Below are 25,810 nucleotides of genomic sequence, written 5' to 3'. Positions count from 1 at the left end.
TCCCCTTCCTTTTCCCCTTCCCCTTTCCCTTCCCTTCTCTTCTCTTCTTCCTCCCCTCCCCTCCTCTCCTTTCCCTTCCTTCCTGGAAATGGGGGTCTCAATTTGTTGCCCAGACTGGAGTGCAGTGGCGTGATTATCGCTAATTGCCACCTCTGACTCCTAAGCTCAACAGATCCTCCTGCCTCAGCCTCCCAAGTAGCTGGGACTTCAGGTGTGTGCCACCATGCCCAACCAAGGCCTGGATTTCAAGACCAGTCTGGGCAACATGGTGAGACCTCATCCTTACCAAAAAAGAAAAAAGAAAAATTTAACTAGGCTTGGTGGTGTATGCCTGTAGTCATAGCTACTAGGGAGGCTGAGGTCACCAGATCACTTGAGCCTAGGAGTTCGAGGCTGCAGTGATCTAGGTCATGCCACTGCACTCCAGCCTGGGCTGGAGACAGAGCGAGACCCTGTCTCTGAAACAAACTAAAATATATGTAAAAAGAGAATTGAGATTAATGTTATTACAGAATGGAGAAAAGTTGATTCTTCTTATAAAGTGGCAGAGAACTTGGTGTATCGTGGTCCTGTGCTAGTTTTGTGGAAAGTAGAACTAGGAAGTGATGAAATTCGATATTGAGTTGACAACATTTCTAAGAAGTGTTGAAAAAGGCAGCTTGGTTTCTCTTGACTGCATATACTAATGTGAGGAAAGACTTGACTGGAGATGGAATTATTGAGACGGAACTGAAACAAAAAGATTTGGAAAATTCTCAGTCTATCCATATTACAAAGATGAAAAATCATCTTGGGAAGAGAAAACTCTAAGGGTGTGTCCAAGGACCATTTGATAGGAATAGTAGTTTAGAGGACTTAGCCACCCCAGTAGTAAGACAGCCAGTTTGGTTTTTGTTTGTTTGTTTTTTGTTTTGTTTTGCTTTGTTTTTGAGATGGAATCTCATTCTCTCACCCAGGCTGGAGTACAATGGCATGATCTCGTGGCTCACTGCTTCCTCCACCTCCTGGGTTCAAGTGATTCCCCTGCCTCAGTGTCCCGAGTAGCTAGGATTACAGGCACCTGCCACCACACTCAGCTAATTTTTGTATATTTAGTAGAGATGGGATCTCACCATGTTTGTCAGGCTGGTCTCGAACTCCCAACTTCAGGTGATCTGCCTGCTTCGACCTCCCAAAGTGCTGGGATTACAGGCGTGAGCCACCGCACCCAGCATGTTTTTCTTTTTTTACGGATTCAGTGATCTGGACAGGCACATGCTACCATGCCATTTTAATTTTTTTGTAGAGATGGAGTCTTGCTGTGTTGCTCAGGCTGGTCTTGAACTCCTGGACTCAAGCAATTCTCCCGCCTCGGCCTCCCAAAGTGTTGTGATTACAGGCGTGAGCCACTGCACCCAGCTGGACCTTCATTTTTTTGAGACGGAGTCTCACTCTGTCGCCAAGGCTGGAGTGCAGTGGCGTGATCTTGGCTCACTGCATCCTCCGCCTCCTGAATTCAAGTGATTCTTCTGCCTCAGCCTCCTGAGTAGCAGGGACTACAGGTATGCGCCACCACACCTAGATAATTTTTGTGATTATAGTAGAGATGGGGTTTCACGGTGTTGGCCAGGCTGGTCTTGAAATCCTGACCTCAGGTGATCCACCCACCTCAGCCTATCAAAATGCTCAGGTTACAGGCGTGAGCCACCACACTCGGCTGTACCTTTCTTAATGAGCCAATATGCTGATTGCAAACACATTTATTATGACTAAATAAAGTATTTTCCATTCATTTGGAAAGATATTATTTGCTCAGTATAAGATTCTTTGTTGATATCCTTGTTCTTTTAGTTCTTTAAGGATGTTACTCCATTGTCTTCTGGTTTGCATTGTTTCTGATAATAAGAATGTAATCAATGTTACACATTTGGTTGTCTGTTAAGGTGTCTATTTTCTCTGGTTTCTTTAAAGAATTTTTTATTATACCTGGTTTTCAGCAATTTGATGCTGTGTCTTGGTGTAGATTTGTTGATATATATTGTGCCTGTGGTTTGTTGAGCATTTTGCATCTCTAGGTTCATAATTTTTATCTGTTTTGGAAAATATGTGACAAATATTTGTTTTGAGACAGGGTCTCACTCTGTTACCCAGGCTGGAGTACAGTGGCACGAACATGGCTCAGTGCAGCCTCGTCCTCCAAGGCTCAAGTGATCCTTCCACCTCAGTCTCCTGAGTAGATGGGACTACTGGTGTGAGCCACCATGCCTGACTAATTTTTTTTTTTTTTTTTTTTGCAACACAGTCTCACTCTGTCGCCCAGGCTGGAGTGCAGTGGTGTGATCTCGGCTCAAAGCAAGCTCCGCCTCCCAGGTTCTCGCCATTCTCCTGCCTCAGCCTCCTGAGTAGCTGGGACTACAGGGGCCTGCCACCAAGCCCGGCTCATTTTTTTGTATTTTTAGTAGAGATGGGGTTTCACCGTGTTAGCCAGGATGGTCTCCATCTCCTGACCTCGTGATCCGCCTGCCTCAGCCTCCCAAAATGCTGGGATTACAGGCGTGAGCCACTGCGCCTGGCAACCTGGCTAATTTTTAATTGTTTTTTGTAGAGATGGGGTCTCACCATGTTGCCCAGGCGGGTCTCAAACTCCTGTGTAAAACATATTGTTACTGCTAGTTTTGTTGTTTTTTTGTTTGAGATGGAGTCTTGCTCTGTTGCCAGGCTGGAGTGCAGTGGCGCAATCTTGTCTCACTGAAACCTCCGCCTCCCAGGTTCAAATGATTCTTCTGCCTCAGCCTCCTGAGTAGCTGGGACTACAGGCGCATGCCACCACGCCCAGCTAATTTTTGTATTTTTAGTAGAGACAGGGTTTCACCATGTTGGCCAGGATGGTCTCAATCTCTTGACCTCATGATCTGCCTGTCTCAGCCTTTTAAAGTGCTGGGATTACAGCAAATATTTTCCAAATTAGATAAAAACTATAAACCTAGACATCCACAAAGCTCAACAAACCCCTGAGCCATTGTGCTCGGCCTGAAATATTTATGGAAATATTTTTTGTTTGTTCTGTTTTTACTCCTGGCTTTCAAGGAGTCGTTGTACAATTGTCCCATTACACAGCTCACTGAGGTTCTGTTCATTTTTTTGTCATTTTTTTTCCTGAGTGCTATAGTTTAAATTGGTTATACTCCTAGTTTTTGAGGTTCACTTATCTTGATTTCAGCATTATCTCCTCTGCTGTTTTTTCCATTTAGTGCATTATTATTATTATTATTATCATTATTATTATTTTTTAAGAGACAGGGTATCACTAGTTGCCCCTGTTGGGCTTGAATTCCTGAGTTCAAGCGATCCTTCCACCTCAGGCTCTGAGTAGCTGGGACTAGAGGCATGTGCCACCACACCAACCTCCATCCAGCACTTCTAGATATTGTTGTATTCATATATAGTAGCTTGAATTGTGTCTTTTCTTTTGTTCATAAATTGTCTTGAAGTAACATGTACTAACATAAAATTTCCACTTTAATCATTTTTAAGTGTGTCATTCAGGAGCATTAAATACATTTACAGTGTGTTATAGCCATTACAGCTAGTTATCTCTAGATTTTCATCACTCCACACAGAAACTCAGTACCCATTAAAAAACAACTTCCCTTCTCTACACTCAATCCCTGATCATGTCTAGTCTACTCTCTTGCTCTGTGAATTTGACTAAGTGGAGCATCTAGGGCTGGGCGTGGTGGCTTATGCCTGTAATCCCAGCACTTTGGGAGGCTGAGGCAGGTGGATCACAAGGTCAGGAGTTTGAGAGCAGCGTGGCCAATATGGTGAAACCCCATCTCTACTGAAAATACAAAAATTAACCTGGTGTGGTGGTGCATGCCTGTACTCCCAGCTACTCAGGAGGCTGAGGCAGAAGAATCGCTTGAACCAGGGAAGCAGAGGTTGCAGTGAGCTGAGATCGCACCACTGCATTCCAGCCTGGGTGACAGAGTGAGACTGTCTCAAAAAAACGAACCAAAAAAATACATAAATAAGTGGAGCATATAATATTTGTCCTTCTGTGTCTGGCTTATTTCACTTAGCATGTTTTCAAGTTTCCTCCATGTGGTAGCATATGTCAGTAATTCATTGCTTTTTTTGTGCCTGAATAATATTCTGTTGTTGTTGTTGTTGTTGTTGTTTTCTGAAGACACAGTTTCACTCTGTCGCTCAGGCTGGAGAGGAGTGGTGCAATCTCGGCTCACTCAACCTCTGCTTCCCAGGTTCAAGTGGTTCTCATGTCTCAGACTCCCGAGTAGCTGGGATTATAGGTGTCCGCCACCACGCCCAGCTAATATTTGTATTTTTAAGTAGAGATGGGGTTTAATGTTGGCCAGGCTGGTCTCAAACTCCCAACCTTGAATGATCCACCTGCCTCAGCCTCCCAATGTGTTGGGATTACAGGCGCGAGCCACTGTGCCTGGCCTATTTTTATTTTTTTATAGACAAGGTCTCAGTCTGTTGCCCAGGCTGCATTGCACTGGCATGATCAGCCCCCCCACAGCCTTGAAATTCTGGGATCATGTGATACTCCTGCCTCTGTCTCCTGAGTAGCTAGGTCTACTGAGACATACCTCCACATTCAGCTAATTTTTCTTTCTTTTTTTTAACAGAGACAAGGCCTTGCTATGTTGCCCATACTGGTCTCGAACCCCTGGACTGAAGTTATCCTCCCACCTTGGCCTCCCAAATGGCTGGGAGTACAGGCCTGAGCCACCACACCTGGAAATACCTCATCTTTTGGTCAAAAGTGATGACAAGGCTTGTCAGTCAGCAGTGGGCATTTTTTTTTTAACCTGTTGATGACATGCTCCAAATATACTAGTTAGTTGTTTTTTTCTTTTTTTTGATAGAGTCTTACTGTGTCGCCCAGGCTGGAGTGCAGTGGCATGATCTCAGCTCACTGCATCCTCCTGCCTCCCGGGTTCAAGCGATTCTCCTGCCTCAGCCTCCCGAGTATTTGGGATTACAGGCGCCCACCACCATGCCTGGCTAACTTTTTCGTATTTTTAGTAGAGACAGGGTTTCACCATGTTGGCCAGACTGGTTTTGAACTCCTAACCTCAAGCGATCCGGCTGCCTCGGCCTCCCAAAGTGCTAGGATTACAGGCATGAGCCACCATGCCCGGCCACTAGTTAGTTCTTATATGTAGCTAGTCATAGCATCATATTGTTCACTTCATTCCCAAGAATATTTACTCAATCCAGGAATATAAAGTTTAGATATACCAGTAGCTACAGTGCAACCAAAACCCAAAAACTACAGAAAAGGAGGTAATCCGTGTCTACTGTTGGTAGTATTTCAGATTTTTATAAGGGCCAGGGCTAATGCTTCTGGCCATTGAAGTCCAGTGTTTTGACAGCTATTTCTCTAAAGTCCTTTTTATGTTTAGATTTTTATATTCCCTTTGCTCTGATGGTTAAGGATGTTATGTATTTTAATAAGTCTTCTGTAGTTTTTGCAAGAATGTGGTTTGTATCAGCTATAAAATTATCTCCTTGGTTGTGCTCGCTTCAGCAGCACATATAAAATTAACTCCTCGGTTTTGTTCTGTCCACAAAAGAATACTAAAACCAGGAATAATTTCAATGATTAATTACTTTACCACTCATGGCATCATCATGTCTAGCTGTATAGCATTGCGCCCATCCACTAAACATGGAGACAATCACTAAACAATGAGAATTGACTAAAGTTGTAGATAAACCATCCATTTGGAGTGCTGGGAGGGTCAGTGTGGGTGTTGGAGGATTCTGTGAAATTTGTGAGCTTCATTCAGAAATTGGGTGAGTTACAAGTAATGCACTGAGAAATAATTGGATCAGTAATTTTGTAGATGCCAGGCCAGAGTCAGTTGTGTTTTGTTTTCTTAACTCTTTCCCATCTGCCTCTATGTCCAACTTGGTCAGAAATTTGTGTAAGGGAAAAGATTGAAGGAAAGTATTAATAGCACAGGGAGTGTGACTGGCCTAATGTATAATCTCTACAATACTATTTTTCCCTTTTGTATCTATAGATCTTCTCAGATTATGGGACATCTACTTGATAATATCAGTAAAGGCAGTTTTGCAAACTGGATTGGGAAAGAACAAGGTACCATTTCTGGCTTCCTATTTAGCAATCTTTTGAGCCCTATCATTCCCTAGAGATATAGTATAAATCTCTGTAGTATGGACTAGATAGTGAACAGTGGCCATTTTAATAGGGAGGCAAATCATCTGTAATAGTACGCCAGTTATGGGCCGGGCACAGTGGCCCACCTCTGTAATCCCAGCACTTTGGGAGGCTGAGGTGGGCGAATCACGAGGTCAGGAGTTCGAGACTGGCCTGGCCCACATGGTGAAACCCCATCTCTACTAAAAATACAAAAATAAATTAGCCGATCGTAGTGGTGGGCACCTGTAATCCCAGCTACTCGGGAGGCTGAGGCAGGAGAATCACTTGAACCTGGAAGGCAGAGGTTGCAGTGAGCCAAGATCGCACCACTGCACTCCAGCCCCAGCGACAAAGTAAGACTCCATCTCAAAGAAAAAAAAAAAAAATAGCCCAGTTATGTGTCTATCGGCAGTGGGTATACCAGAACAAGTTGTGAATCCACAGATTTTTCAAATTGTGCCAGTTGCATAAGGAATTCCAAAAGCATATCTGGAGTCTGTGTCAGTGGAGGCAGTTTTCCCGTTTGTCAGTGTGCAAGATGTAGTAAGAGCTATGAGCTCTAGGCTCATACTGATTTTACAGTGAGTGAAGAGTATGCCTCAAGTGTTTCATGTAGAGAAAATATTGCCTAGGGCAGGTGTGATGGCTCATGCCTGTAATCCCAACACTTTGGGATATTGAGGTAGGAGAATCACTTGAGGCCAGGAATTTGAGACCAGCCTGGGCAATAGCGTGAGACCTTGTTGCTATAAAAAGTTAAAAAATTAGCTGAGTGTGGTGGTGCATGCCTGTCGTCCCAATTACTCGGAAGCCTGAAGTGGGAGGATTGCTTGAGTAGGGGGACAGAGGCTGTAGTGAGCCAATATCACACCACTGTACTCCAGCCTGGGCGACAGAGTGAGACACTGTCTCAAAAAACAAAGAAAGAAAATATTGCATAACCCATTATTATGTTTTCCTTAACAATTCATTTACAGGAGCTGTCCCAAAATAGAAGTAAGTCCATGTTGTCTAAGGGCATGTCAAGGAGATCTTCTGGCGGCTTTAGGACCATTTCTATCCTTTCATGACAATCATGTGGAATGGGGTGGGGCTCTCCATCATCAGGTCAAGGACTATAGCAGCCAGACCTACTGGAAAAATGTCTGATACACATCAATAGGACAGAACTGAGAGTCCAGAAATCATCCCCTTTGCCATGGTTTGAATGCTTATTTCCCCTCCAAAATTCGTAAGTTAGAATTTAATCCCCAGTGAAACAGTTTTGGGAGGCAGGCCTTTGGCCTTTTGGCAAAGCCTTCATGAATAAACTAATGCCACTACAAGGGCTTGCCCTCTCTTGCCCTTCTGTCTTCTGCCCTGTGAGGATGCAAGCATTTCTTCCCTCCAGAAGATCCAAGAGGAAGGCCCTCACCAGATGCTAGTACCTTTATCTTGGAATTCCCAGTATCCAGGACTGTGAAAAATAAATTTCTGTTCCTTTCTTTTTTTTTTTTTTTTTTTTGAGACGGAGTTTCGCTCTTGTCCAGGCTGGACTGTAATGGCGCAATGTTGGCTCACCGCATACTCTGCCTCCTGGGTTCAAGTGATTCTCCTGCCTCAGCCTTCTGAGTAGCTGGGATTACAGGCATGTGCCACAACGCCCAGCTAATTTTGTATTTTTAGTAGAGACGGGGTTTCTCAATGTTGGTCAGGCTGGTCTCAAACTCCTGACCTCAGGTGATCCACCTACCTTAGCCTCCCAAAGTGCTGGGATTACAGGCATGAGTCACTGCACCCGGCCAATTTCTGTTCCTTATAAGTTACCCCGTCTATAGTATTTCATTATATCAGCAGAAACAGACAAAGATACCCTTCATTGACAGTTAACAGATTTGCAGCAAATAGGCCAAGATACATGAATGGGGAAAGTCTTTTCAACAAGGTGCTAGGAAAACTGGATATTTATCAGGTGAACCAGCCCCCAATATTTCAATGTAGGTTCTTTTCTATTTTCCCTAAATGTCAGCCGGTCTGAGAAATAAAGAGAAAGAGTACAAAGAGAGGAATTTTACAGCTGGGCCTCCAAGGGTGACATCACATATTGGTAGGACCGTGATGATGACCCTGAGCCGCAAAACCGGCAAGTTTTTGTTAGGGATTTTAAAAGGGGAGGGAGTGTATGAACAGGGAGTAAGTCACAAAGATCACGTGCTCCAAAGGGCAATAAAGATCACGAGGCAAAGGCAAAATTAGAATTACTGATGAGGGTCTATGTCCCGCTGTGCTGATGAGGGTCTCTGTCCCACTGTGCACATATTGTCTTGATAAACATCTTAACAGGAAACAGGGTTTGAGAGCAGAGAACTGGTCTGATCAAAATTTACCAGGCTGGAATTTCTCAATCCTAGTAAGCCTAAGGGTACTGCAGGAGACCAGGGTGTATTTCAGTCTTTATCACAACCACGTAAGACAGACACTCCCAGGGTGGCTGTTTATAGACCTCCCCCCAGGAAAGCATTCCTTCCCCAGGGTATTCCTTGCTGGGAAAATAATTCAGCGATATGTCTCCTACCCACACATCCGTTTATAGGCTCCCTGCAAGAAGAAAAATATGGCTCTATTCTGCCTGACCCCGCAGGCAGTCAGACCATATGGTTATCTTCCCTTGTTCCCTGAAAATTGCTGTTATTCTGTTCTTTTTTAAGGTGCACTGATTTCATGTTTTATAATCAATTTGTATAATAGTGATCCTGAGGTGACGTACATTCTCAGCTTACGAAGATAATGGGATTAAGAGATTCAAGTAAAGACAGGCATAAGAAATTATAAGAATATCATTTGGGAAGTGATAAATGTCCATGAAATCTTCACAATTTATGTTCAGACATTGCAGTGAAGACAGGTGTAAGAAATTATAAAAGTAATAATTTTGGGAACTGATGAGTGTCCATGAAATCTTCACAATTTATGTTCTTCTGTCATGGTTCCAGCCAGTCCCTCCATTCGGTGTCCCTGACTTCCCGCAACAGATATTGACCTGCAGAGAAGAGCAACTGAGACCCTTATAACAGCATGCATTAAAATGAAGTCACACTGAAATGGTGAAAATATAAATATGTTTAGTAGCACATTTAGGAAGATATCTCTATGAATGAGAAAGATTTACAGTTGTGGGGAAAGATTTATAGTTTTCTTTTCTTTTTTTTTTTTTTTTTTTGAGGTGGAGTCTCGCTCTGTTGCCCAGGCTGGAGTGCAGTGGCGCAATCTCGGCTCACTGCAAGCTCTGCCTCCTGGGTTCATGCCATTCTCTTGCCTCAGCCTCCCAAGTATGGGACTACAGGTGCCCACCACCACGACCAGCTAATTTTTTGTATTTTTAGTAGAAATGGGGTTTCACCATGTTAGCCAGGATGGTCTCTATCTCCTGACCTCGTGATCCGCCCACCTCGGCCTCCCAAAGTGCTGGGATTACAGGCGTGAGCCACTGCGCCCAGCCTACAGTTTTCTTTTTTAAAAGAAAACCAAAAAGAAACACCCTACCTAAAAAAAAACCATCGTGCTGCCACAGAGGTAACTGAAGAATGTAACTGCAGTGTTTCCTGTAGTATATTTAAACTGCTACATATAAATTTTGGTATTTTCCATGAGTGACCTTTTCTACCAAAATGTGTTCTCTCAGGGATCACCTCCAGCCATTTACTATAGACTTCCTAGCTTCTCTTAGGATTAAAAAAAATTGTTTTTCAGAGGAATCGAGGAGTAACCATTCCTGAGTTTTTCATCATGGTAACGTGAACATTTATTTTTGTCCTAGAGCTTTTGTAAGAATCAACACAGTAGGCTGGGCATGGTGGCTCATGCCTGTAATCTCAGTATTTTGGGAGGCCAAAGCAGGCGGATCACTTGAGGTCAGGAGTTAGAGACCAGCTTGGCCAACGTGGCGAAACCCCGTCTTTACTAAAAACAAAAAACAATTAGCCGGGAGTGGTGATGCACGCCTGTAATCCCAGCTACTTGGGAGACTGAAGCAGGGGAATCGCTTGAACCTGGGAGGCAGAGGTTGCAGTGAACCGAAATTGCACCACTGCACTCTAGCCTGGGCAACAGAGCGAGACTCTGTCTAAAAACAAACAAAAAACAAAAACAACATAAATCAACTACTTAATTGGTGCAGTTTGTAAAAATATACAAAATTTGTACATAAACCCCTAACAATCATGTAGTTTGACACACTGAACCCTCTTTTTATACCTGTTTTGGAACAAATAAATATAATATGCTAGCAGCAGTTAATGTGAGGAGTGAAGGGAGGAGCATCTTGCAGAGCAGTAGTTTATCCTTCAAGGAGGGAACAGAATCCTGTGATAATAGACTGTGTGTGTGTATGTCTGTCATTTTTTAAGACATGAAAATTATTTGTTGATGAGTTATAATCAGACATCATTTATTTCTTATTTGCCAAATATGCCCATTTTCCCTGTAGGAAAAGCTACAGTTTTTAAAAATAGAAGATTTCATTTAATCTGATGACACCTCGTGTTTGGTTCCCTTCTTTTAGCAATGGGTTCCAGCTTCCAGTTGATGATGCTTTTTTTTTTTTTTGAGGTGGAGTCTCGCTTTGTCACCAGGCTGGAGTGCAATGGCACAGTCTCGGCTCACTTTAGCCTCCACCTCCCAGATTCCAGCAATTCTCCTGCCTCAGCCTCCCCGGAAGCTGGGATTACAGGCACGTGCCACCACGCCCGGCTAATTTTTTTTTTTTTTTTTTTTTTTTTTGAGACGGAGTCTCGCTCTTTCACCCAGGCTGGAGTACAGTGGCGCGTTCTCGGCTCACTGCAGGCTCCGCCCCCCAGGGTTCACGCCATTCTCCTGCCTCAGCCTCCCGAGTAGCTGGGACTACAGGCGCCTGCCACCTCGCCCGGCTAATTTTTTGTATTTTTAGTAGAGACGGGGTTTCACCGTGTTAGCCAGGATGGTCTCGATCTCCTGACCTCGTGATCCGCCCGCCTCGGCCTCCCAAAGTGCTGGGATTACAGGTGTGAGCCACCGCGCCTGGCCACGCCCGGCTAATTTTTATATTTTTAGTAGAGACAGGGTTTCACCATGTTGGCTAGGCTGGTCTCGAACTCTGACTTCAGCTGATCCACCTGCCTCAGCCTCCCATAGTGCTAGGTAGGATTACAGGCATGAGCCACTGAGCCCGGCCTCACAATGCTTTTATGTCTGGTACTTAAAAACGTGGCAAAACTCATGTTTTCAGATTCGAAGTCTAATGTCTCAGGTTTTGATTGGAGCGTTTAATTCATTAACATTTAAAGTGTTGAAGAAAGGAGTGTTTCCACAGTGTGCAAGCAGGATAGGAGGGCGAGTTGAGTGCCAAAAGTTAAATCTTTCCATGTCCCTGCTTCATCACTGGATTGTTTCAGGAGTCAGAGTTTGGCTCCTAAGCTTGGGAATCTGTTTGACCTCCTGAAAGGGAGTTTGCTTGTGAACTGTGGGTTCAGCAGGCTGCTTCTTTGAGCTAGTTCATGTTTTTTCCTTTCTTCTCTTTTCATTCCTTTATAGAAGATTGTTGCCTTATAATTCCAGTTTTTCCATGCATGTAACTGTTTTATTTCATTGTTGATGTGCTTTTATTTTTTGAGCTGAAAATGAGTAGTAGATTGAGAGATAAGGTGGGAGAAAGGCTTGGCCGTGTCGCCAGCAGCCTCATCCCAAATTCCTGATCCTTGGAGAATATCAGGCCCTCCCTCCTGCTGCAGTGTGGCCTGTGTGGCCTGGGCTCCCCTCCTGCTCTGAGGCTAGGGGATGGCTCCACTGGACAGTGGTCTGGGATTCCCAGCACAGACTTGTGATCTGTCCAGGGGAAGAGGTAATAACAGCTCACTGAGTACAGGCAGGAAATTCTGCCTACATGCAAATGTCCCATGGGGCAGGATAAGGTCACAGCACTGGGAACCACTGGGCAAGAAGATCGCTCTGTGAGAGTCTGGGTCTGGAACCTGTTTTTCCGCCTCCATTCAGCACCGAGATATCTTCTTCTGTCACTGAGTTCTCCAGGGGGCAGGACATGGTACAATACTCAATCAGGGACGTGGGGTGGGGTCGTGAGAACCGTGAATAAGGGAGCTGCCGCGAGGAGGGTGCGAGGTTCCAAGAGCCCAGGGCATCTTCTCCACTCCTTGCGCTTGTTTCCCGGCTCTGTTGCTAAGAGACGCCCTGAAAGTTCTGTGGCAGCCTCTGGCACACTGGGACCCGCACAGGCCGCAGGAGCCGTAGAGAGGACCCCGGAACACCGTGGAAGCCAGGAAATGGTGCGTGTGCGGGGCCTGGGGGTCCGGAGACGGGAGGAGGGGTTGGTTGGAACCAGCCGTTACCAGCTGGGGCGGGACCCAGACTTCCCTGCGGGCGACTACTGGGTCTGCGGACGCTTCCCCTGGACAGCAGAGTCTGAAGTCCGCCATCCTGTAATCCACCGTCCTGTCTCCTCAGCCTAACTCTTTATAGGGGTCACAGTAACTCCCTTGGTTTCCAGAGCCTTCCCCAGGGGGTAACTTTCTCTCCTCAATATTCCCACTGCTGGTCGTAGATTATGGATAAATTTAAGTTTTCTAGGAAATTCTAATGGCATGTGTACATTACCTGTCTGACCTTGTACGCATGTGTGTTTATTCCTTACAAAGATTTATCTTTTATTTATCTCCATATGAGTATATATTGGTTTTTACTGATTAGCATTGGTGCGGAACATTTTTCCCGTGTGGGCTTTCATTTTCTGAAATTGTGCCTCTCTGAGAGCCTTCTGTTGATCTAAATTAAGGCTATTGAGGTAGAAATCATTTTATGTAGGTTTACTGGCCAAATTTGAAGATTGACCCAGGAAGACACACCAACAAATTTGGATGTTCCAACCTCCATTACAAATCGGACACTTTCCTAAGAACCTTTAGGAGAAGGGAGGGGGACTCCTTATTGGTGAATTGTCCTTTTCATTGGAGGGTACAATTCAGAGGTTATAAACATTGGTTACACATGACAACATACAGGCTAAAAGGCTCTACATGGAAGACAATCAGCAAAACTTCATGATTTGGAAACAAGTCAGGATCCTTTTTGATGTCAGTAGCTTACATATTAATGAGAATATCAGCAGTTTGAAGAATTCGCGATATGATTTGAGGGACTCAGGATAAGATTTTTTTTTTTTTTTTTTTTTTTGAGACGGAGTCTCGCTCTGTGGCCCACGCTGGAGTGCAATGGTGTAATCTCAGCTCACCATAACCTCCGCTCACCGTCACCTCTGCCTCCCGCGTTCAAGCGATTCTCCTGCCTCAGCCTCCTGAGTAAGCAGGCACGCACCACCACGCCTGGCTAATTTTGTATTTTTAGTAGAGATAGGGTTTCTCCATGTTGGTCAGGCTGGTCTCAAACTCCCGGCCTCAGGTGATCCGCCTGCCTCGGCCTCCCAAAGTGCTGGGATTACAGGCGTGAACCACCACCCCCGGCCCAGGATAAGATTGTTTACTCAGGGACAGGATGTGGGCCGTGGATCAGAAGACCTCCCCCAGGTGGATTAATTTGGAAGCCAGCCAAATGTGACCCTTTAGGTTTTTCTTTTTCCTGGTTGGGGCCTAATAATGCCTAAATGTCAGACTAGTGACCAAGTGTTCCTCTTCAAGAACACTTGTTTTTGCTGACATTTTGTAGGTTTTTTTTTTTCTGACCAATTTTTATTTTATTTCTACCAAGACAGCCACAGCCAAGACAACCCTACCAAGAGAGCTTTGACCTGGATAGAACTTAGGTTCAGATGTGTTGGTCAGGTGCGACATAGAACAGGCAACTCAACAAAATACAGGAAATAATAGAAACAGTGCATTTACGTAGACATCCTAGAGAGAAGAGATTAGCATGCCTCGAAGACCAAGAGTTACTGGTCTTGAGTGACATGGACACGACCAGTATGTGCGGAACAAGAGAGGGAGGGGGACTCATGAGCTGAAGCCTTTATTGGGGCCCAGGGGTTACCCAACCAGGTTTCTCTTGGGGAGTTCTAATTGGTGTGTTTAAAAGGAAGTATGCACAAGTTCCCCAGAGTCAGGCTTTGACTGAGAGGTGGTCACTGCTACACATGTCTGTAGTCCATGTGGGCTGTGGGGGATGAGTTGGGCAAGTTGTATTTAGCTGTCCCATGGGGACATGGTGACAGAAAGATGGTTATGTAAGGGAGATATCTGGATTAACCACATTGAGGAAGGAGGAGGAGGTAGAGGACAAGAAAGTGTATCTGGGATTACAAACCCATTTTCTGCTTGGAGAGTGTTCAAAGCAAATTCAAAATGGAAGCTGGGCCGGGCACAGTGGCTCACACCTGTAATCTTAGCACTTTGGGAGGCCGAGGCTGGCAGATCACTTGAGGCCAGGAGTTCGATACCAGCCTGACCAACATGGTAAAACCCTGTCTCTACTAAAAATACAAAAATTAGCTGGGTGTGGTGGTGCAATTCTGTAGTCCCAGCTACTCAGGAGGCTGAGGCAGGAAAATTGCTTGAACCTGGGAGGTGGAGGTTGCAGTGAGCTGAGATCGAGCCACTGCACTCCAGCCTGGACAACAGAGTGAGTGAGACTCTGTCTCAAGAAAAAAAAACAAAAACGAAAAACCAAAATGGAAACTGGGGCAATATCAAGTGAATAAGAATTCACAAAACAGGCAGGTGTACAGTTAGTTGATTATTGTATGTGAAGATGATGAGCAGAAAATGGATTTTTCTCTTGAAGATAACCATTTGTCCCTGTCTTTTGTGTTGATGTGTCTCCCATTTGTATCATTGCCTGCTAATACCTGCGTGTCATAGGTTCTTGTGTCTTAAATTGGTGATCTTGTTTTAGAATTGGCTATTTTCCATTGGTTTCTCTTTTAGTCATTCTGGTTAATACCATACACTCCTCATTACTATAGACTTCAAAGCCTTGATGTGTGGTCACTTCAAGCTGTTATAACAGATTACCATGGGCTGCATACCATAAACAACAAACATTTCTCAAAGATGTAGAGGCTGGGTTTCCAAGTTCAAGCAGATGAAGTCTCTAGTAAGGGCCTGCTTCTTGGTTTGCAGATAGCAGTCTTCCTTTTATATTCTTACATGGCGGAGATATGTCTGTAACATCTATCTAGTTGCAGTGTAAGGGCAATGTTTGCCTTATAACATGATTTTCCTCTGCTTCTGTTTTTCAGAAAAGATTGTAGAAAATTGATGTCATTTCTTCCATAAGTGTTTGCCAGAGTTCACCAGTGAAACCATCCTGGTCTGGTTCATTTTTCTTGGGACATTTGTTATGTAGTGATTCAAATTTTTAAATAGATTATGCCTGTTTGTATTACATGGGTCTAGTTTTGTGAGTTTTGGTAGATTTTGTCTTTCAGGGAATTGGCCCATTCATGTAATTAAACAAATCTGTAGACATGCAATTGCTCTGAATAGTCCCTTATGGTCACTTTAATGTGCATAGGAATAGTAGTGATGGCCCCCTTTTTTTTCTTAGTTGGCTTGGCTGTGGGTTTAGCAATGTTCTTGGTCTTTTTAAAGAACTAGCTCTTGATTTTATTGATGTTTTTAATTGATATCTTGTTTGCAATTTCATTAATATATTGTCATTGTAATTTTCCTCTAAGTGATTTATCTTGGAGTTCTTTCTTTAGTTTCTCAAAATGGAACTTAGAGCACTGATTTTAGATCTTTATTTTCCAGAGTTTGCATTCAGTTCTTTGAATTTCCCTCTAAACACTGCCTTTGCTACATTTCAGACATTTCGCTAAGGCTTGGCATTATGGTTCATGCTTGTAATCCCAACACTTTGGGAGGCCAAGGTGGTAGGATCACTTGAGCCCAGGAATTTGAGACCAACCTGGGGAATATAGATCTCATCTCTATGAGAAGTGTTTTTTGCTAAAATACATATATACACACACACTGATATATACACAGATACATATGTATATATATGTACGTGTATATATATGTATGTATGTATGTGTATATATATTTGTTTGTTTTTTGAGACACAGTCTCACTCTGTTGCCCAGGGTGGAGTGCAGTGGCATGATTTCAGCTCACTGCAACTTCCACCTCCCGGGTTTAAGCAATTCTCCTGCCTCAGCTTCCCGAGTATCTAGGACTACAGGTGTGCACCACCATGTCCAGCTAATTTTTTGTATTTTTAGTAGAGACGGAGTTTTGCTATGTTGGCCAGGCTGGTCTCCAACTCCTGACCTCAAGTGATTCACCCACCTTGGCCTTCTAAAGTGCTGGGATTACAGGCGTGAGCCACTGTGCCTGGCCCTAAGATATAGTTTTCTCATCAACTTCAGAATATTTAAATTTCTCTTGACAGTTTGGTTTGACCTTCATGTATTTTGGATGTTTGTTGTTCAGATGTTGACTTTCTGGAAGATTTTCAACTGTGTTTCTATTACTGGTTTCTAGATTAATTCTAATATGGTTAGATTGCATACTTTATAGAATATCTATGTTAAATTTGTTAAGGTAGGTTTTATGGCTCAGAATATAGTCCATCCTGGTGAATATATTTTCTAGTTTGGAGAAGAATGTGTACTCTGGTGTTGAGTGAAGTATTCTATAAATACATATGAATTAAATCCAGTTGATTAATGATGCTGTTGAGTTCAGCTATGTCCTTAGTGATTTTTCTACTGAATTGATCAATTATTGATAGAGGGGAATTGTTCTCCTTCAACTATAATTACGGATTTGTGTATTTGCCTTGCAGTTTTATAAATTTATGCCTTATGCCAGGAGTTGCCAACCTCCAGGCTGTGGACCAGTACTGGTCTGTAGCTGGTTGGGAACTGGGTGGCACAGCAGGAGATGAGCGGCAGGCAGTAAGCATTACTGCCTGTGCATCCTGTCAAACCAGTGGTGGTATCAGATTCTCATAGGAGCACAAACCCTATTGTGAACTGCACATGCAAGGAATCTAGGTTGCGCGCTCCTTATGAGAATCTAATGCCTGATGATGTGAGGTGAAACAGTTTCATCAGAAACCATTCCCCTACAGCACAATTCCATGGGAAAATTGTCTTCCACAAAACCAGTCCCTGGCGCCAAAAAGGTTGGGGACCGCTGCCTTATGCATTTTTTTTTTTTTTTTGAGGTGGAGTTTTGCAATTATTGCCCAGGCTGGAGTGCAATGGCGTGATCTCGGCTCACTGCAACCTCTGCCTCCTGAGTGCAAGTGATTCTCCTGCCTCAGCCTCCCGAGTAGCTGGGATTACAGGTACCTGCCACCACGCCCGGCTACTTTTTTGTATTTTTAGTAGAGATGGGGTTTCACTATGTTGGCCATGCTGGTCTCGAACTCCTGACCTCAGGTGATCCACCCACCTCGGCTTCCCATAGTGCTGGGATGACAGGCATGAGCCACCGCACCCAGCCACCTTTGCATTTTGATGCTCTATTTTCTGGACATACATATCAAGGATTATTATGTCTTTAGTATTGAGCACTTTATCATTATGAAGTATCTCTATCTCTTGTAGTTTTCCTTGATCTACAACCTGATTTATCTGAATCTAATGTAGCCTGTTCCATATTCCTTTTGATTAGGGCTAAAATGGCATATATTTCTTTATACCATTGTATTTAATGTATCTGTGTCTTTCTATTTAAAATAGTTTTCTTTATATATTCATGGGTCTTGTTTTTTCCTATTACTCTATCATTCTTTGTTTTATATTGATATCTATAGATAATACATGTTTAAATGGCAACTGATATAGTTGGATTACTACATACATATGTAATTGTGTTATGTTTGTCTGTTTTTTCAACTTCTTTTTTTCTGCCTCCTTTCCTTCCAACTGAGCATTTAATGATTCCATTTTCTTTCTTTCTTCTATTAGTATAGTAAGTCTATTACTATGTCAAATGAAATTTTATGAAAATGGAAGTAGAGTAAGTAGACTTACTATACTATACTACTTGTTTCATTTTCTTTTCTTTTTTTTTGAGACAGAGTCTTTTTGTTTTTGAGACAGGGTCTATCATACATGCCGGAGTGCAGTGGCACAATCGTAGCTGACTGTGATCTCAAACTCCTGGTTTCAAGATCCCACTGCCTCAGTCTCCCGAGTAGCTGTGACTACAGTATGTGCCACCATGCCCAAGATATTTTTAAATTTTTTATAGAGACAAGGTTTCACTATGTTGCTGATGCTGGTCTTGAACTCCTGGGCTCAACTCCCACCTTGGCCTCCTAAAAGTCCTGGGATTACAGACATGAGCTACCCAACTAGCTATTGTTTCTTAAATTTTATCAGTAAATTCCCTAGAGTTTGAGTATTCCATTCACAATGAATGGACCTTTAGTTTTACATAACACCATACTGGCTTCTGGTATAGTGCCTGTATAACACAGTGTTCCAGATTCTTCCCTCGTATCCCAGATAACATCACTGTCATTCATTGGCCCAATACATTGTTGATATTATTAGTTTGAACAAACATCTATTACATCAGATAGGAACTAGAAAAGGAAAGAGTTTTCTTGTGCCTTCATTTAATTCTTTTCATATATTTTATGTAGTTCGCATATGTATGTTTGTATGTATTGTGTATATATGTTTGTATGTGTGTGACCAGGATTTGTTCTAGTTCTGTTTTTTCTTTCTCTCTTTTTTTTTTAGATAGGGTCTTGCTTTGTTACTCAGGCTGGAGTACAGTGACAAGAATACAGCTAACTGCAGCCTCCATCTCCTGGGCTGAAGTTAACCTCCTGTCTTAGCCTTCCAGGTAGCCTGTATCACAGCTGTGCGCCACCATGCCTGGCTAATTTTTTATTTTTTATAGAGTTGGAGTGTCACCATGTTGCCCAGGCTGGCCTTGAACTCCTGGGCTCCAGCGATCCTACCATTTGGGTCTTCCAAAGTGCTGGAATTATAGGCATGAGCCACGCGCCAGCCCAAATTTCTAACTTGTATCCTTTTTCTTCACTCTGATGAACTTCTTTTGACATTACTGGCAAGGCAGGTATACCAGTCACACATTCTCTCATCCTTGTTCCTTTTTTCCCCTCTCAGACTGGGTAATTTCAGTTGTTTTGTCTTCATTTTAGATGATGTTTTTCTTTGGTCAGTCACAACTGTTGAACACCTGTAGTGATGTTTTCATTTCAGTCGTTGTACCTTGCACCTGCATAAATGCTATATGGCTCAATTTCTACTTTTTATTTTTTTTTTTGAGACAGAGTCCAACTCTGTCACCAGACATTAGTGCAGTGGCGTAATCTTGGCTCACTGCAACCTCTGCTTCCTGGGTTCAAGCGATTCTCCTGCCTCAGCCTCCCAAGTAGCTGGGTCTACAGACGCATGCCACTACACCCAGCTAATTTTTGTATTTTTAGTAGAGAAGGGGTTTCACCGTGTTGGCCAGGATGATCTCAATCGCTTGACCTTGTGATCTGCCCCCCTCGGCCTCCCACAGTGCTGGGATTACAGGCATGAGCCATCGCACCCGGCCCTAAAGTTTTAATTCAGTAAGTCCAGTGTCAGGTTTCTCAGAGATGACCTATCTCAATTAAACTTTTTCCATCAGTGAGCCACATTTTCATGTTTCTCTGTATTCTTCACAATTTTGTTTGTATTGAAACAAAATTATGCTTACTGTTTACTATTTATGTTTGTTGAAGGCTGTAATTTGTTTAGTAACATTTTCAAACTGTGTTTGCAGAGACTGTAGTCCCTATTCATTGTAGACACTGATGTCTCTTCCTCCGTGTTCATTCAGTGTTCTGAGAGATTTCTGGAATATTAGAAGCTAAAAGTAAAAAAGAAGATGAAACAAACAAAAACCTTACCTCTTTCAGTCTTTGTGGATGGCTCTGTGTTGGGGCATTCCTTGAAAACCCAGTCAGGCTGTTTAAAACCCTACTTTAGCATTTATTTTCTGTTTAATTAAACCTAGGGATCAGCCAGAGCTGAAAATGAGGGTTTTATCATGTGTTTTGTGAAAATGTGTTCTTTCCTGTGCATGCATGGGGCTGTCTCAATTCCCCAGTATACCTGAGTGCTTTTGAATACCCTAGGTTCTAGAGGAAATTTTCTCTCCAACTTTTTTCCCCCAGGATTTAGATGGTGTATTAGTCAGGGTTCTCTGGAGGGACAGAACTAACAGGATAAATATATATATATATATATATATATATATGTATATATGTATATATATGTATACATGTATATACATATATACGTATATATGTATATATACGTATATATGTATATACATGTATACATATATATACATATACATGTGTGTGTGTGTATATATATATATATATATATATATATATATATATATGAAAAGGGGAGTTTATTAAGTATTAACTTAGACGATCACGATCACAAGGTCCCACAATAGGCTGTCTGCAAGCTGAGGAGCAAGGAGAGCCAGTCCAAGTCCCAAAACTGAAGAACTTGGAGTCTGATGTTCGAGGGCAGGAAGCATCCAGCACGGGAGAAAGATGTAGGCTGAGAGGCTAGGCCAGTCTCTCCTTTTCATGCTTTTCTGCCTGCTTTATATTCGCTGGCAGCTGATTAGATTGTGCCCACCAGATTAAGGGTGGATCTGCCTTCCCCAGCCCAGGGACTCAAATGTTAATCTCTTTGGGCAGCACCCTCACAGAGGCACCCAGGATCAGTACTTTGTATCCTTCAATCCAATCAAGTTGACACTCAGTATTAACCATCAGAGATGGTATGTCATAATCATAATCTGTTTTACCAGGTGGTTGCAGGCTTTTGGTGTATTTTGCAACATTTTTAGGCAATTCCTGCCAAATTTGACCGGGACTGAGTTATTGTAGATGATATAGAACAGAGAGCCTTGTTTCAGACCTTTGGAAACTCCCCATACCAATTGGAAAATACAAAGATGATAACTGAGTGAGTAGGATTTTATACTGGGATCTCAGGCTGCTGTCTTTAAGACTGGCACTGAGGGCCGGGCATGGTGGCTCACGCCTGTAATCCCAGCAGGCAGGAGAACTGCTTGAACCTGGGAGGTGGAGGAGGCTGCAGTAAGCCAAGATTGCAACATTGCGCTCCAGCATGGGCAGCAAGAGCGAAACTCTGCCTCAAAAAAAAATAAATAAATAAAAATAAAAATAAAAATAAAAAATAGAGAGACCAATACAATAATAGCTGGAGATTTTAACACCCCATTTTCAGCACAGGACAGATCTTCCAGACAGTAAATCGACAAAGATTATCTCAATATATATTGAAAAATCAGACAAAAGAAAGATTAAATGGGATTTAATCTACACTATAGATCAAATGGATCTAATAGATATTTACAGAACATTTTATCCAACAGCTACAGAATACACATATTTTTCCCGAGCACATGCATCATTCTCAAGGTTAGACCATATGTTAGGTCAAAAAGCATGTCTTAAAACACTCCAAAAAAATTGAAATAATTTAAATTGTGTCAGAGAATACATGGAATAAACTAGAAATCAATGACAAGAGGAATTCTGGAAACCATACAAACATATGGAAATTAAACAATATGCTTCTGATCACTGAGTGGGTCAGTGAAGAAATTAAGAAGGAAATTGTAAAGTTGTTTGAAACAAATGATAATGAAAATGCAACATACCAAAACCTATGGAATACAGCAAAAGCAGTACTAAGAGGAAAGTTTATAGATATAAGCACCTACATCAAAAAAGAAGAAGACCTTCAGGCTGGGTGCGGTGGCTCACACCTGTAATCCTAGCACTTTGGGAGGCTGAGGTGAGTGGATCACCTGAGGTTAGGAGTTCAAGACCACCCTGGCCAACATGGTGGAACCCTGTCTACTAAAAAATACAAAAAATTAGCCAGACATGGTGGTGGGTGCCTGTAATCCCAGCTACTTGGGAGGCTGAGGCAGGAGAATTGCTTGAACCCAGGAGGCAGAGGTGGCAGTGAGCTGAGATTGCACCATTGCACTCCAGCCTAGGCTGCAAGAGTGAAGTGAAACTCACATCAAAAAAAAAGAAAAAAAAAGAGAAAACCTTCAAATAAACAACCTAAGAATGCATCTTAAAGAATTAGAAAAGCCAGAGGAAACCAAACTCAAAATTAGTAGAAAAGAAATAATAAAAATCAGAGTAGAAATAAATGAATTTGAAATGAAGAAACAATACAAAAGAACAATGAAACAAAAAGTTGGTTTTTTGAAAAGACAAACAAAATTGACAAACCTTGAGGGAGACTAAGAAAAAAACCAGAAAGGCCCAAACAAATAAAATTAAGAGATGAAAAAGGAGACATTATAGTTGATACTGCAGAAATTCAAAGGATCTTTTTTTTTTTTTTTTTTTTTTTTTTTTTTTTGGAGACGGAGTCTTGCTCTGTCCCCCAGGCTAGAGTGCAGTGGCGCGATCTCGGCTCACTGCAAGCTCCGCCTCCGGGGGTTCACGCCATTCTCCTGCCTCAGCCTCCCGAGTAGCTGGGACTACAGGCGCCCGCCAACACGCCCGGCTAATTTTTTGTATTTTTAGTAGAGACGGGGTTTCACCGTGTTAGCCAGGATGGTCTCGATCTCCTGACCTCGTGATCCGCCCGCCTCGGCCTCCCAAAGTGCTGGGATTACAGGCTTGAGCCACCGCGCCCGGCTCAAAGGATCATTAATGCAACTAAGAACAACTATATGCCAATAAATTGGAAAACCTAGAAGAAGTTGATAAATTCCTAGGCAGATAGAACATAGCAACATTGAACCATGAAGAAATAAAAAACCTGAACAGACCAATAACAAATAACGAGATCAAAGCCATAATAAAGTCTCCTAGCAAAGAAAACCCCAGAACCCAGTGGCTTCAGTGCTGAATTCTACCATTTAAAAAAGAACTAATACCAATCCTACTCAAACTATTCCAAAACACAGAGGAGAAGGCAATACTTCCAAACTTATTTTACAAAGCCAGTATTACTTTGACACCAAAACCAGACAAAGACATGTCAGCAAAAGAAAACTATAGGCCAGTGTCACTGATGAATATTGATGCAAAAATCCTCAACTCAATACTAGCAAACTGAATTTAACAATACACCAGGCTGGGTGCGGTGGCTCACGCTTGTAATCCCAGCACTTTGGGAGGCAGAAGCGGGCAGATCACGAGGTCAGGAGATTGAGACCACGGTAAAACCCCGTCTCTACTAAAAATACAAAAAATTAGCCGGGTGTGGTGGCAGGCGCCTGTAGTCCCAGCTACTTGGAGAGGCTGAGGCAGGAGAATGGCGTGAACCTGGGAGGCGGAGCTTGCAGTGAGCTGAGATTGCGCCACTGCATTCCAGCCTGGGTGACAGAGGGAGACTCCGTCTCAAAAAACAAACAAACAAACAAACAAACAAACAAAAATACACCAAAAAGATCATTCATCATGACCAAGTAGGATTTATCCCTGGGATGCAAGGATGGTTCAATATATGCAAATCAATCAATGTGATGTATCATTTCAACAGAATAAGGGGCAAACACCATATAATCATTTCAATATGTACTGAAAAAGCTTGTGATGATATTTGACATCGCTTCATGGTAAAAACCCTAAAAAAAAAACTGGGTATAGAAGGAGCATACCTTAACATAATAAAAGCCATATATGGCAGACCCACAGCTAGTATGACAATGAATGAGGAAAAACTGAAAGCCTTTCCTGTAAGATCTGGAACACGATAAGAATGCCCACTTTCACCACTGTTGTTCAACACAGTACTTGAAGTCCCAGCTACAGCAATAAGACAAAAAAAAAAAAAAAAAAAAAGAAGAAATAAAGGGCATCCATATTGGGAAGGAAGAAGTCAAATTATCCTTGTTTGCATATAATATGATCTTATATGTGGAAATACATAAAGACTCCACCAAAAAAGTATTAGAACTGAGAAATAAATTCAGTAAAGTTGCAGGATACAATATCAACATACAAAAATCAATAACATTTTTCTATGCCAACAGTGAACAATCTGAAGCTACTTGAGAGGCTGAGGCAGGAGGATTGCTTGAGCTTGGGAGGTAGAGGTTGCAGTGAGCCATGATGGCCCCACTGCACTCCAGCCTAGGCAACAGAGCAAGACCCGTCTCAAACAACCAAAAACGTGTAGAAGGATGGTTACCAGAGGCTGGGAAAAGTAGTAGCGAGGAGTAGGTATGGGGGAAGTGGGGATGGTTAATAGGTATAAAAAGTAGTTATAAAGAATGAATAAGACCTAGTATTTGCTAGCACGACAGAGTGACTATAGTAAAAAATAATTTAATTGTACATTTAAAAACTGTGAAAATTTTCATTGAAAAAGAGTATAATTGGAGCCGGGCGCGGTGGCTCACACCTCTAATCCCAGAACTTTGGAGGCCAAGGTGGGCGGATCACGAGGTCAGGAGTTTGAGCCCAGGCTGGCCAACATGGTGAAACCCAGCCTCTACTAAAAAATACAAAAATTAGCCAGGTGTGGTGGTGCACGCCTGTAATCCTAGCTACTCAGGAGGCTGAGGCAGGAGAATTGCTTGAATCCACCCAGGAGGCGGAGGTTGCAGTGAGCCTCCCACCATTGCACTCTAGCCTGAGCGACAGAGCAAGACTCCCTCTCTCTCGAAAAAAACAACAAAAAAAGTCTAGTTGGTTTGTCAGTCCGTGTCCAGGAGGAAGAAGCAGGAGGTCCTATTGAGTACAGGCAGGAAATTCCGCTTAAGCGCAAATATCCCCCGGGAGGATTCACATCAAAGTGCAGGGAGGAAGCCCGCCCTGCCAAGGGCTGTGTCAGGAACTTGCTCATCCAGCTCCACTCAGCTGTGCAAGATCTCGTCTTCTGTCAATCAGTCCCCAGGGGGCGCGGCCTGACGCCCTATCCAATCAGGGCCGTGGGGCGGGTTCGTGGGAACTGTCAATCAGGCGCGCTGCCCAGAGGAGTGTGTGGTTGAAAAAGCCCGCGGCGTCTTCTCCACCCACCTGCGCTCGGCGCTCGGCTCTGTAGCTGAGAGACGACCTGGAAGTTCTGTGGCAGCCTTTGTCCCGCTGGAACCCGCATTGGCAGCTGGAGCCGTCGGGAGGACCTGGGACACCGCGGAAGTCGGGAAATGGTGCGTGTGCGGGGCCGGCGTCCCGAGGCGGGGGAGGGGCTGGGAGGAACCGGCCGTGATCGGCTGTGGCTGGACCCGGGCCTCCCCGCGGGCGACTCCGGGATCTACGGACCCGGGTCCCCCTGGCGTAGGTCGGCCCTCGGCCGCAGGGTGGGGCTGGGCCTGCAGCCGGGACCCCGGGCGTCCTGACCCGTTCCTGCGCGGCGACTGCGGCCCCGGCGCCCTCTCTGGGCAGCTCCGCGCCCGCAGCCCCACGTCTCCCCAGATTGTGAGGCTGTAACCAACACAGGTTCGGGGCCCGAGTCACTGCACCGAGACGCTGAGGGCTGCAGCAGAAACAGTTTAATAGGAGGAGAGGGGAGGACACCCCAGATCCGCCTCCCTGAGGGATTTGGGGTCTGGACAGGGGCGGCTGGGTGTGGGGTCGTTGGTTGGTGGGGAAGTGAGGGGTGAATCCTGGGACAGGAGGTGAAGAAACCGCATTCTGCTGAATGGGCTCCCTCGTGGCGAC

The 25,810-nt window shown here is 43.6% G+C and overlaps 1 protein-coding gene across 5 annotated transcripts in view; it reads left to right on the top strand.

The window, feature by feature from the left end:
- The window catches only part of LOC129460885 (zinc finger protein 799), a 64,782-nt gene that overhangs the window by 28,501 nt on the left and 10,471 nt on the right, over nucleotides 1–25,810 (top strand). For 2 of the 5 annotated variants that reach the window (XM_055239381.2, XM_055239379.2), the window contains exon 1: nucleotides 22,573–25,299. The exons of 1 other annotated variant lie outside the window; for it this stretch is intronic. In XM_055239381.2, the coding sequence (XP_055095356.1) occupies nucleotides 25,297–25,299 (3 nt within the window). In that variant the 5' untranslated portion in view covers nucleotides 22,573–25,296. Of the gene's footprint in view, nucleotides 1–11,798; nucleotides 12,472–22,572; nucleotides 25,300–25,810 lie in introns of those variants that run through there. 2 more of the 5 variants (XM_063616100.1, XM_055239378.2) reach the window with 2 other exon arrangements.

The sequence above is a fragment of the Symphalangus syndactylus genome, chromosome 13 (assembly GCF_028878055.3).
Source record: "Symphalangus syndactylus isolate Jambi chromosome 13, NHGRI_mSymSyn1-v2.1_pri, whole genome shotgun sequence".
Classification (NCBI taxonomy): domain Eukaryota; kingdom Metazoa; phylum Chordata; class Mammalia; order Primates; family Hylobatidae; genus Symphalangus; species Symphalangus syndactylus.
This window is presented reverse-complemented; position numbering and strand designations above follow the sequence as displayed.